Source organism: Schizosaccharomyces japonicus, assembly GCF_000149845.2.
Source record: "Schizosaccharomyces japonicus yFS275 unplaced genomic scaffold supercont5.1, whole genome shotgun sequence".
NCBI lineage: Eukaryota > Fungi > Ascomycota > Schizosaccharomycetes > Schizosaccharomycetales > Schizosaccharomycetaceae > Schizosaccharomyces > Schizosaccharomyces japonicus.
The window spans coordinates 2073702-2085860 of NW_011627860.1; the positions used below are offsets into that span (position 1 = coordinate 2073702).

The following is a 12159-nucleotide window of genomic DNA, read 5'->3' on the forward strand; positions in this document are numbered from 1 at the left end:
TCCCATTTTTTATCCGCTGTCACAGTCGGTCTTCTTTCGCCAATAAAAACGACGAACGAATGAAAGGCTGCTACCGTGGCGGACTATCCCATTTTCGCAGTTTCTGGCTTGCGTTTTTTCGCTGTTGAGACGGCAGATGACGAGTGGTTTTAGCTACGTTGCATTCGCTTAATGAAGAGCTTGTTTAGTATTATCAAATTACAGTTGATCATGTGACCGTTCACGTGATAATAAGCTTTTCACCACCAAAACCGCAACACCAAACTTGTGTCGAATAAATATTGCTGTATTCACCGAACACAGTCTCGTCTGTTCAAGTTTTCACTACAGGAGTGCAGCCTTCTGGTTTGTGTTTTTTAACATAGCATTTCACAACTCCCTTGTTGCTTTTTTTTATTTTGTTTCTAGATTTTTTTAAGCTCGGAAAAGAGGTTTTGACTAGTTAACATGGGAAACGAAGATGCTGCTAAGACTCCTAGACGTCGTTTTGTCGGTAAAAAGCATGGACTTACGAAGAAAGATGGTGCAGTCGATGGTTCTGAAGAAAAAGCTATCGTGAATGTTAAACCTAGAAGTGGTGGTCGTTTAGCAACGCGTGTTTCTCCAGAAATTCTGCATGATGAAAAATTGAACGAAGCGATCCAGTTGCTTCCAAAAAATTATAACTTTGAAATTCATAAAACCGTTTGGCATATTCGAATGAGAGGTGCCAAACGTGTTGCTTTGCAACTTCCCGAGGGATTGCTCATGTTTGGTTGCATCATCTCAGATATCTTGGAACGGTTTTGTCAGGTCGAGGTGATCATCATGGGCGATGTCACTTATGGTGCTTGCTGTATTGACGATTTCACCGCAAGAGCTTTGGGTTGTGACTTTCTGGTGCATTACGGTCATTCGTGTTTGGTCCCCGTAGATCAAACCCCCATCAAGGTTCTTTATGTTTTCGTCGATATCCAAATTGACATTCCACATCTTGTGGCATCAATCCGCAAGAACTTGAAACCTGGTCTTCGTCTTGCTCTTGTGGGCACAATTCAGTTTGTGACCTCACTGAACCAAGTCAAAGAGGAGCTGCAACAAGTGAGTGAAAATGGCGAGGGTGGATTCGTGGTTACCATCCCACAAGCCAAGCCATTGTCTCCTGGTGAAGCGTTGGGATGTACGTCTCCAAAAATAGATGCTTCCAATGTGGACGCTTTGTTGTATGTCGGTGATGGACGTTTTCATTTGGAGTCTGTTATGATCGCCAATCCAACGCTTCATGCATACCGCTATGATCCGTATTCGCACAAGCTTACCGTCGAGTCCTATGACCATGAACAAATGAAAAGCATTCGTTACGGTGCAATCGAACAGGCTAGAAAAGCTAACCATTTTGGTCTTATTCTTGGTACCCTTGGTCGTCAAGGAAATCCCAAAGTTTTGCAAAACATTAAACGGAAGCTTGAGGAACGCGGCAAAACGTTTACAACGTTACTTATGTCAGAGGTCTTTCCCCAACGGCTGGCTCAGTTTCACGAAGTGGACGCGTGGATTCAGGTTGCATGTCCTCGTTTGTCCATAGATTGGGGTTACGCTTTTCCTGCGCCCTTGCTTACGCCTTACGAAGCTGCAGTTGCTCTTGATACGGTTGCTTGGCAAGACGTATATCCTATGGACTTTTATGCCTCTGATTCCCTTGGCAATTGGACGCCTAACAACTCTGAAAATCGACCTTCTCTCCAACGGCCGTCTCGTAGGACGGCCAATGTGAAAGCGTAGAAGTTCTGGAAACTCCCAAAACCGTTCACCACTCACTCATCTCTTATTTGTTTGTTCAACATTTTTTCACACGCTTCCTGTAACACTCCCTACCCGTAAACTCCTCATTTGCCCGTTGGTACATAAAATATTATTTCCAAATACAGTGGTTTAAAGCATCTTGAATCTTTCCATAGTAAGTGTACATAAACAACTTATTAAAAGTACAAAATAGACACAATAGTCAATCGTGAGAAGAGAAATGTGAAACGCGTCGCCTTTTATAATGATACAAAACTGTTGCATAACCCTAACAGATATGCGAGAGGAATGGCGGCGACTCAAGTGAATACAACGAAATTTAGGCGTTCCGTGGGTATAATATAATAAAGCCGTTTACTTCGTCTTAACGGACGAACGGAGACGTTTTACTCGACACCACATGCCGACATTGGGGTCGGTGATAAATTGGTAAATAATACCAATCCAGCTTTTACACTCGGGGATCTCGTCGTAGAACTCCGGTGCTGTTGCGCGAACTTTAGCAATACGAGTCCACGGAACGTAGGGGAAGTCATGGTGCTCAATATGATAGCCAGCATTATAGACAAGTGGATTTAATGGTCCATAATAACTAAACGTTTCCAATAGTTTTCCCATGTCGGGTCCAGTGGCGATACGCTTGGTATGCGTCATGTTATAATGCTCACTCAAAAAATGACCAGCAGTTGGATGTAAGCTGCCAGCTAAGAAGGAGCTCATAAACAAGTAAACAAAGCTTCGATACCCGAGGGCACGAATAAGAATATAATCAAAAGCGACTTGTGCGACAATGTTCAAGAGATGCATTGACGTAAAGGGCAGGCGACGAACAAAAAGTGGGCGAAGGGCGTAAAACAAAATTTGAAAGGTACAGAAAAAAAGCTTTCCTAGAGTGTTGTTTAAAACCTTAAGCTCAAAAATAGTGGGAAGATCCGTATCAATTCCGTCTACACCCTGATAGACATGATGTTCCAAATGGTAAGGACGGAAACTTGCACAAAAAGGCACTCCAACCGGAAGATTGGTGATTATGCTAAACAAGCGGTTTTTCCAGGGTTCTTTGAAACCAAGATTGTGACTAAGCTCGTGAACAGCTAAGAATAGGTTTTGGCTGCAAAATCCTCCGACAAAGTATGCTGTCGCAATAAACTTCCAATTGAATATAGATGTATTAGACAAAAGGTAACAGCAGAGCATTTGTATAGCAAAAACGGTGAGAACAACCCACTTTGTCAATGGTTCAGGGCCATTGAGCTTGGTAATCTAAAACAAAATTAGCATTCATCCCTAAAAGTTAAAAACACTTGAAGTATCGCAAATATGAAACTAAGCTGGTTTCCCCAAATGAAAGTAAGTCCAAAAAAAAATACAATTCTTCAATACAACCAGCTCATTTGCGTCTACAAACTGCCATACCTCTGGATGAGCGCGTATAATTTCCATGCGACGCGTCCGATGCGGCTCATCAGTGTAAGTCCACAAGAAATTCTCCTTGTCGGACTTGTCCTCCGCGTCCGACTGATTTTTTTTACTGCTAACGTCCACAGGCGATTCCATTCCTGTAAATGTGAATGGTAGGTAGTGGAAGCATGGAAGTCGGCACAGCGTTTATATGTTGCTATCCGCATCCTGACATCATAGCTGGCAGGCAAATCATAGGCCTTGTTAAATAAGAAGGCGAAAGGGTTATATTAAGGTTTAACTTTAACGAATCATGAATTGATCAAAACTTAAACGAAGCTTGTAAAGTGTGTCTTTTGTGTGGCACGTATTTACCACCCAAAATCGCGGTAAATCGTTTACTGGTCTACCCAAATATGCGTTAATCCACTTATCGAAGTGCACGACAATACGGTCGTAGTGGTTACAGAGAACAGAACTTACAAGTCGTAGTTCTCTCTCGTTGTGCTTTTTAGTATAGTTTTTCTAATGTTCTTTGAGAACCGCTAGGCGAATTACTGAAGGAGAAGACTCTGTATTTTTATTTTGCCATGTACAGGTAGATTTCGAAATTACAGGTGCGTTTTTTTAGTAGTAGATAGTAGAGCAGACCCATCCGCTCGTTTTGACTACTCTTCATCTTCATCTTCATCTTCACTACTACTACTTTGCTCCAAGTTGATACTTGGAATCTCATCAAGTTCTTCTTCCAAGTCTGCATCTTCAATTGGATTCGCCAACGCAGCTTCGGCTGCGGAGCGAATTTCCTCCTGAGCGCTTGGAGGAAAGTCTGCCATATTAGAAGGGACTGCATCCACTTCCATAGCATTTTGATTTATGACAGTCTCCCCCTGCCCCTTTTCTACCTCTTCAGTAACAGCGTTAGTGTCGGGGTTGGGAGAAGTCACAGCTGTTTCGGCAGTAGTAGCCTTAACACTTTCGACAGTATCAACAGTGGTGGTTGTCGTTGTCACTTCTGTAACTGTTTGTACAGTCTCCTCTGTTCGAATTTTTTCTACGGCAGTAGTTTTGTCGGAATTGAGATTTGTGCTGGCAGAGTTGGCGGAACTTAGTGAACTGCGGGTATCGGGAGTAACGACACTTTCAGTGTTAACTTCCTCTTCAGTCTCATGCATGTCAAATTCATGAGCCATCTCGGGCGAAGCGTGACGAGAAATAACCGTGGACTTATTTGTTTCTAAAACGGACGAAATAATCTCGGTGCGGTCTTCCTGCATAGCTTGATCTTGAAGTGTTTCAGACACTTGAAGGCTCGAAGAAGTAGCTGCAAAATCATGTTCTGCTGGACTAGCCTCGCCAGGCTTGTGGAAAGAGACGGGTGCGAAGTTTGCGGTAAACGCAGACTCCTCCGAGGAGAGCTCTAAACGCTTTTGAAGCGGAGGGAAGCGTGGATGAACAAAGTTCTCTAATTCAGTCAAAAGCAGCGTAGCCTTTTGGTTCACCAAAGGAGAAGGATGGACGACGCCGAAGCGTCCCGACAGCAGTTGTTGTGCATGAGGAAGAATAACAGCTTGCACGTCACCAACAGAGGCAACAGAAGACATGAGAGCTTGGTGTAACAGGACAAGGACGGAAGCGGGCGGGTTGGAGAAGGTGAGCTGCAGAAGCAGTAAATCAATATTAGAGCGAAGCATTCGGGGAAGTTCAGATGCAAAGGTCAAGACAGAAATAATGAACTCGACGCAGCATTTCATGACCTTTTCCTCGAGTTTGAGTGTAAAGGCATTTACATCCAACAAAGCATCGGAAGAATGCTCATTAACAGCGGTCTTCCGCTTCTTAGAGGGCTGGCGAGCATCATTGTCTTTAGACGCCATTTTACCGGACTCTGATGCGAAGCCGCCCTCAAGCGTGCTGTGAAGTCGATTCAGCACGAGCGTCAGAGGATTTTCAAAATGACGGAACGCAATATTCGCATTTGTTTTTTTGAGAAATAACGACAACAAATCGATGGCCGAGCAGAAAACTTGAACATTCGAATGTTCGGCAATGAGACAGTCATTCAAACCATCCAAAAGATCGGCAAGCTGAATGAGACAAGCAGCAGGGGAGACCGTAAGCAGCAACTTGCAAAGCTTGTTAGCCATGCTGTGAACCGTGGGTAAAACAGCAAACAGCAGGGAATGCAAAGACTGTTCTTGCGGTGACAAAACAGGAGAGGTAAGTTGCACACCGTACAGACGCTGTACCAATCCGTACAAGGACTCTACAGGAATCGAAACCCTTTTTTCGGTGGATGAGGAAAGGTACGATTGAATGATGAGAAGCATGTTAGAGCAACGATCCAGCGCTTGTTGTGCTTTCTCTTCGTAGTGACCAGTAATCACGGGAAATACCAATTCCTCAGGACGAATGTTAGCCTTGGCTGTCGGCTCTTCAACGAACTGAAACAAATAATCCAAAGCTGCATGAAACTCACGAATAACTACGCTGAGCTCTCGCTTCCAATTGTCAGCAAAATTAGCCTTTCCACCGCATCTGTATAGTTCGGCGTAGCAAACTGCGGCCTTTTCCTTCAGCTTTTTAGAAGTCGATGGATTTTCTAAGGTTTCGATACACATGTTCTGCATCCGAGACTTAAAAGGACGAAAGGTTGTAGGATGATGAAGGATTACCTTGTACAAACAAGTGTACAGTGTATCGGAACACTTGCCGTTCTCAGCAATCCGAAAACAAAATGTCAAAAAGGGAGCCAAGTTGGGAGTAACAAATTCACGTGTCAAACTTGCATGGCCAAACGCGGCGTTGAACAGGGTTGCAATAGCAATCATAGTCGAGTTCAACGTAGCAGGAGCTTCTGGTTTGTTTAAGATTGCAACAAGAAGACGAGACCATGTTGCACCATATTCCAACACACACTCCCAGCTTTGTGAGACTGTACTGTGAATCAAAACCACGGCCGACCACCGGACACGAGCATCCTTCGACTGGAGTAGAGAACTGAGGCGTGCACACCATTTTTTGCGTAATAAATTCGCGTTTTCATTATGACCAAGACTGTCGATGCATTTTTGCTGAGATAAAACAGAGACAATTCCGGGAACGTGATACGGCAAGTACTGCTCGTGAGCAAAACTCGTCGACAACCACGACTTCACAAGAGCTACAGACCCACCATCAAGAGAAGTACTCATTGCATGCCAAGTGGATGTGTTTTGGTAAACGACAGGTGTCACCGCGTAGGACGCGAATAGGGGGAAAATAAAGTTAGGTTGAGATTTAGATCTTAGCGAAAACGTTAATCACCATAACCGTCAATCTGATAACTCTAATGAAATGCAGTGCCTTGAGAATAAGCAGAGCAAACAAGGAATGAATTGCTTCTAGTTAGTAAGTGAGGATAAACGGGTGGACGAGCTGTAATCAGAACGAGATACAGCCGGTAATAGGGGACTCGTAAAGTTTTGTTTTCCCTGTTTCCGGACTTCCTTGGTGATAAAAAACAGTGAGAATGAATATCTATTATTGTTCAAAAAGACAGGAACACGTAACAATGAAATGATCGTTGCCAGAAAGTAGCCAAACGTATGGAGAATGGTTTGAACTGGACAAGACGACAGCAAAGGAAACGAGTAAAAGTATACTAGGACCAACACCCTGGCCTTAGAACACACTAAAGTACAGTGACTGCAGACATCCAGTAATTGAAAGCAAGAATTCCCATCAAATACTTTTTGTTTAATTTTGTTTGTTTTTTTATCATTGGTTTTTAGAAAGGGGAAAAAGGGTGTAAAGAACGCAAAGATGCGAAAATCGCAAAAAAGATATATAGTTGCCATTCATAATCGCCGATACTGAGTGAATAAAAATCGCACACTGGTCACCGATTCGTTCAGTTTTTTGAGCTTTCGTTTGAGGCAGCAGCAGGCGTATTCGTCTTGAGTTGTTCCCAGAAACGCTTCCGTTCTGCGAGGACCTCCTCGGCCCATCCTCTAACCTGGGGATGTTTGACAATATTGATGGCCCAAGTGAACTGTTCCAAATTCTTTTCTCCGGCGTATTTACGCTCATACTCGAACATCTGAGCAATCATTTCAAACTTATCGACGTCCTTTACAAACAGAGCTTCTGGAGTTTCTGCAGCTTCGTATTCCTGGAACAGAGCTTGGATTTCCTGGGCATTTGCTGCGTAATTTTTAGGAATGAGTTGGGAAGCGATCTTCTCCATCGCTTCGGATTCCATACGGTGCTTTTCTTCCTTAGTCACATTGTCATGGGGAGTTATATCACCGACGATAGACTCGGCCATGTCGTGCACGAGAGCCATCTTCACACAGTGGTCCTTGTTGATCTTTGGGTCCGTGCAGAGCATACACAATACGCCCATCCGGTACATGTGGTCAGCAATTGATTCTGGGTGTTCAATCCCATGATACAACCAGCCAGTACGTGGAGTCGTTTTCAACGAAGACAAACAATCCAGAAACGGTAAAACAGCTGGGAGACCTGGGTACGTCATTGCCTTAATTATGTTGAGGTTTATTGGGTATGTGCAGGAAAAAGGAGAGAAGCCGGTCAAGAAAGTTTGCAGCTATACTAACCAGCCAACCATAATAAACAAAAAGGAATAGTGCGGTGTGGTGGAGTGCGTCAGTACACGGATTTCGTCGTTATCAATTATAGCGATATGTTACTACATCGCCATACAAATTGTTAAAGTGCGTTGCGAAACATAACGTGTTTCTGTAAACGTTTCACGTTATCCAAAATAGCGTGACGAAATGTGAACTCACTATTCCAAGATTCCTTCCTGCGTTCCAGGAAGCCGCGTACCGCGTCGCGTTTTGCATTTAATAGTCCCCCTACTGGTTGTGAGACTGTTTAGCAACACGTAAACATTCGTCTTGAAATTGCAAGTCTTCTTCGACGATGATTCCAGCAGCTTGCAGTTGTCGAACGCCTTCACAAACGACGAATGTAGTTGGTTCACGACATCCTAGCACGACTTTGTGAAACTTGTTCGCTATGATATGCTGAGTGCATGGAACGTTGCCAGAAAGACGTTTGCTACAAGGTTCCATAGTCGAGTAAATGACGGAACGTGTAAAATCGTGCTTGGGATCGCGTTGAAGGAGTTTTAGAATGGCAGATTCTTCGGCATGCGTATTACCTGGAAGCTCACGAGAGTATCCCGTAGACACAACCTGACCATTTTCGACAATCACTGAACCAACACAGAATGCTGTATCGGTAGGATTGCACTTTTTAGCTTCATCTAGCGCTAAACGTAGATATTTGCTGTGCATGGGAGAAGAGAGTAGTGAAAATGTATGCTAGACGTGACATTATGTCGCATCGCACACTTAAAAAATGATACTATCCATACAGTAAAGAAAACGTTTACAATTTGTCGAAACCATTGAAGCATCCGTTGCTGCATTTCGTTCCACTAGACATCGCGTTCATTATTCTTCCTCATTCCTTTTCTCGCTTAGTCATGTTGTCTCAGAACTCTAATTTAACCTTATTTCCCCGTGATCACAGTTTAATTGCGTTCTTGAACCATACACCAACTACGAACCATCAGGTCGAAGTAATAAAACAATTAAAATGAGCCTTGTAAGCCGATTTTCTGAGCTTAATCTACAAGGTGGAAATGATCCAAAGTCTGGATCTACTCCTGGCACGCCGAATGTTTCTGAGAAGCCGAGTATGGATCATTTTACTCGAAGAATAGAAAACTAACTTTTACAGGTGCCTGGTCGTCGTTACGGTCTCCTATGGCAGCAAATCAGTCGAAAATTAAAACCCTAGACATAAATCATCCTTCAAAAGGCCACATAATAACGTCAATGGAACAAGCGAAACCTGCCGCGAATGCTGAAGAAGAATCGCATAAAAACAAGCTCTTGGGCACGATTACCGGTGAAAAACTGGCGGCTATGGAATTCGGACGGAAAAACGAGGATGGTTCCGATGTAACTGCTGCTGCCAGTGGAAAATCAAGCGGTTCTAGCAAGGGAAATGGAACTCTGTATACTCCACCGTACAACCTGGAAGCATTACTACCCTTAATCAGAATGGAGGATGGTGACTTGTCTATGCTGTCACTGGGTTGTGATCTGGCAACATTGGGCTTGGATTTGACAACGCAGACGTAAGTTCATAAAGATGCAAGGGAGAAAAGAATTCCGGCATGCTTTTTCTTTTCATATTCGTTGTCTCTCATATGACTTTTCTCTAACCACGATAGCCCTGACCAACTCATCTCTTTACGACTTTCTTCTCCATGGTCGGAATTGAGTAATAAGAAACCACTTAATGAACCCATGTTTAAACTCCCGTCCTGTTACAAGCAAGTGAATCCTCCTCCGGCCCTTTCCAAAATATACCAATTTTCTGATGAAACCCTTTTTTACATATTTTATACGATGCCCCGTGATATGCTTCAAGAAGCTGCTGCTCAAGAATTGTATGTTTCAAGTGCCCCCATCTCTTTCTTTTGTAATACGTTGATGAACTTTGACTAACACTTACTTTTTAGAACAAACCGCAATTGGCGTTTTCACAAGGAACTGCGAGTTTGGCTGACACCAGTACCGGGCATGGAAGTGCTGCAGCGGACTCCTCAGTTTGAACGCGGTTTCTATCTATTTTTTGATCCCGTTCACTGGAAACGTATAAAGAAGGATTTTTTGTTAATGTACTCAGCCTTGGAAGACCGCACTCCCAATAACGTTTCCCGGTAGGAATCTTAGTTTATGGGGGGTACAAAGTGTACTGGTCGAATTATGACTTAGCTCTGCATCAATTATATTGCTTGCCGTGGCACTGTTTGGAGTCGAATTCATGGTCTTCTATCTACCGCTAGCTGTTCGTGCTGGGAACGCATGGCATTGTTACGAATAATCTACTCGTCAGATGTTTTAAAATCATTCTTTCTTCTACGTTAGACAATGACAGTCTTCTAAATAAAAGACTACAGCAACAAGGGCCGTATGCACGAAAAAACATAAATCATCAGTGTTAGTGGATAACACATATGCTTTGTAAACAGATTACCTTCACTATTCCCTTTAATTATTATTTTTTTTCATCGGTTTTATCCGCTTTGTCCGTCTTGTCCGTTTTGTCTGTTTTGTTTTTAGTATCCTCTTCGGGATGTAAGCGACGGAACGCTCTTTTGAAGAAACCGCCGACAGAGCCATTTTGGTTATTTTCATTGGTATCTGTAGAAGTCGAAGGCTTGCTGTCGTTTCCTGTGATACCGGTTCGTCGTGCAGTCGTATCGTGCAAGGAGTCCGCAAGCATTTCCATAAGGTGTCGTTGTTCAGGAGTCAGCGACTTTGGCATCGAAACTTGGAACTCGACGAGGAAATCACCCTTATAGCCGCTGCGACCGGTTGCCGTTAATTTGGGCATGCCCTTTCCTGACATGGTAATGTGTTCGCCCGTATTTGTGCTTGGAGGAACACGTAACTCAACCTCGCCATCCAATGTAGGGACGGTGATAGTACCGCCAAGGATGGCAGTAGTCATGGGGATCTTTGCTTGGTAGTAGACATTCGCACCGTCACGGCGGAAAAGCTCATGCTTGCGAATACGAACGGTAACGAACAGGTCACCGGGACGCGAGCGCGCGTTGGGAGCAGCATTTGCTGTAGAAGCCGCGTCGCCTTGTCCCTGGATACGCAAATGCATACCATCTTGTATACCAGCAGGAATGTCAACAGCAACCACCTTGCGTTCTCGAATAACACCTTCTCCTCCGCAAGTACGGCAGGATCCAGAGGGTGGAATGACAGTGCCTACACCGCCACATGCTTGGCAAGCAGTTGCCATTTGAAAACCTCCCTGCATGACATGAACTCGGTGACCTGTACCGTTACACGTTGAACATGTTTGACGGCTAGTTCCCGTTTTAAGGCCGGTCCCATGACATGTAGAGCAAGTCGTCAAGGGACGAATTGTAACGTTTTTGCGAGTGCCCTTTGCGGCCTCAAGAAAGTCAATCGTTACGCTGGTATCGATATCTTCGCCCACAAACACCTCGAATGCACTGCTTCTCCGAGATTGTCGAGCAGACCCAGTAAATCCAGAAAACAGGTCTTCAAAATTGAAACCGCCAAAACCGCCAAAGCCTCCAAAACCGTTAGATGCAGCACGAAACTCTTGCTCATAGTCGCGGGCACTGCCGTTAAATTCACCGTTGCTAAAAGAACTTGGTCCGTAGGAATCAAAAGCTTGCTTTTTCTGGGGATCACTCAAAATTTCATATGCTTGCTTGATTTCAACAAACTTTTCCTGTGCCTTTTTGTCTGGATTTGCGTCCGGGTGATATTGTTTTGCCAACTTGTAGTAGGCTTTTTTGATGTCGGAATTCGATGCATTTTTATCGACGCCTAATGTAGCGTATGGATCTTTCATAGGATCCAACCTTGGCGCAGAAGAACGAAAGGAACGAACATATGGTATTCCCCATGTATTCGCAAGTTTCTTGTGCAGGCGATTTGATACTTTAGAACGCGTTTGACTTGGAATCGAAGCAAACGACCGCCTTAAAACACTATTTTGAGTGCAAAGACGAGTTTTTGTACATGATTTTAGAATATGAAATGTTTGTTTAAGTGAGTTTCTCAACATGGTAGAGATCTCAAAAATGTCGCGTAAATCTTTTTTGAGTGTATTCCACCTTTAACGGCAGAATTGAGTGTAAATGGAAGAAAAAGAATAACAATTTAGGATGTATTGGCACAAAACACGTTCTGGAGCACAAGAGAAATTACTGGAACGAAAAAAAACGCGTATCCAAGAAATGAGCGGTGTTCACGCGAATAAAGCCGAATAGAACAGAAAAAAAATGCTCAAAAGATGAAACAAACAAAAGGAAGAATATAAACAATGCGCTCAGCGTTTCACAAGCGACAATATTCAGAAAAAGTTGACTTTATGTGCTTGGAAGAAGTTCGGTGAAGG

General features: G+C 43.7%; 7 protein-coding genes across 7 annotated transcripts; 2 read left to right on the plus strand and 5 right to left on the minus strand.

Annotated features, from left to right (window-relative positions):
• The first annotated feature begins 14 nt into the window (after nt 1-14).
• Nucleotides 15-1960, plus strand: SJAG_01058 (diphthamide biosynthesis protein Dph1). The gene has a single exon (XM_002172289.2). The coding sequence runs from the start codon at nt 448-450 to the stop codon at nt 1759-1761; it is 1314 nt and encodes a 437-aa protein (XP_002172325.1). The 5' UTR covers nt 15-447; the 3' UTR covers nt 1762-1960.
• SJAG_01057 (dihydroceramide delta-4 desaturase) lies at nt 1869-3356 on the minus strand. The gene is made up of 2 exons (XM_002172288.2): nt 3199-3356; nt 1869-3045 (listed from the first exon to the last, which is right to left on the minus strand). The coding sequence occupies exons 1-2, from the start codon at nt 3337-3339 to the stop codon at nt 2137-2139; spliced, it is 1050 nt and encodes a 349-aa protein (XP_002172324.1). The 5' UTR covers nt 3340-3356; the 3' UTR covers nt 1869-2136.
• Nucleotides 3357-3737: 381 nt separating this feature from the next.
• Nucleotides 3738-6435, minus strand: SJAG_01056 (ribosome biogenesis protein Rix1). Its single transcript, XM_002172287.2, has one exon. The coding sequence runs from the start codon at nt 6375-6377 to the stop codon at nt 3852-3854; it is 2526 nt and encodes an 841-aa protein (XP_002172323.1). The 5' UTR covers nt 6378-6435; the 3' UTR covers nt 3738-3851.
• Nucleotides 6436-6543: 108 nt separating this feature from the next.
• On the minus strand, nt 6544-7736 carry SJAG_01055 (metal dependent phosphohydrolase). Its single transcript, XM_002172286.2, has one exon. It carries the CDS (start codon nt 7700-7702, stop codon nt 7076-7078), a length of 627 nt encoding a protein of 208 aa, XP_002172322.1. The 5' UTR covers nt 7703-7736; the 3' UTR covers nt 6544-7075.
• A 309-nt stretch (nt 7737-8045) lies between these two features.
• On the minus strand, nt 8046-8489 carry SJAG_01054 (CMP/dCMP deaminase family protein; the record flags this gene model as incomplete). Its single annotated transcript, XM_002172285.1, has 1 exon — nt 8046-8489. The coding sequence occupies one exon, from the start codon at nt 8487-8489 to the stop codon at nt 8046-8048; it is 444 nt and encodes a 147-aa protein (XP_002172321.1).
• A 164-nt stretch (nt 8490-8653) lies between these two features.
• On the plus strand, nt 8654-10331 carry SJAG_01053 (CCR4-Not complex subunit Not2). Its single transcript, XM_002172284.2, has 4 exons — nt 8654-8893; nt 8938-9340; nt 9437-9655; nt 9728-10331. Exons 1-4 carry the CDS (start codon nt 8794-8796, stop codon nt 9930-9932), a joined length of 927 nt encoding a protein of 308 aa, XP_002172320.2. The 5' UTR covers nt 8654-8793; the 3' UTR covers nt 9933-10331.
• On the minus strand, nt 9948-12151 carry SJAG_01052 (DNAJ domain-containing protein Mdj1). The gene has a single exon (XM_002172283.2). The coding sequence runs from the start codon at nt 11824-11826 to the stop codon at nt 10267-10269; it is 1560 nt and encodes a 519-aa protein (XP_002172319.1). The 5' UTR covers nt 11827-12151; the 3' UTR covers nt 9948-10266.
• Nucleotides 12152-12159: the final 8 nt, after the last annotated feature.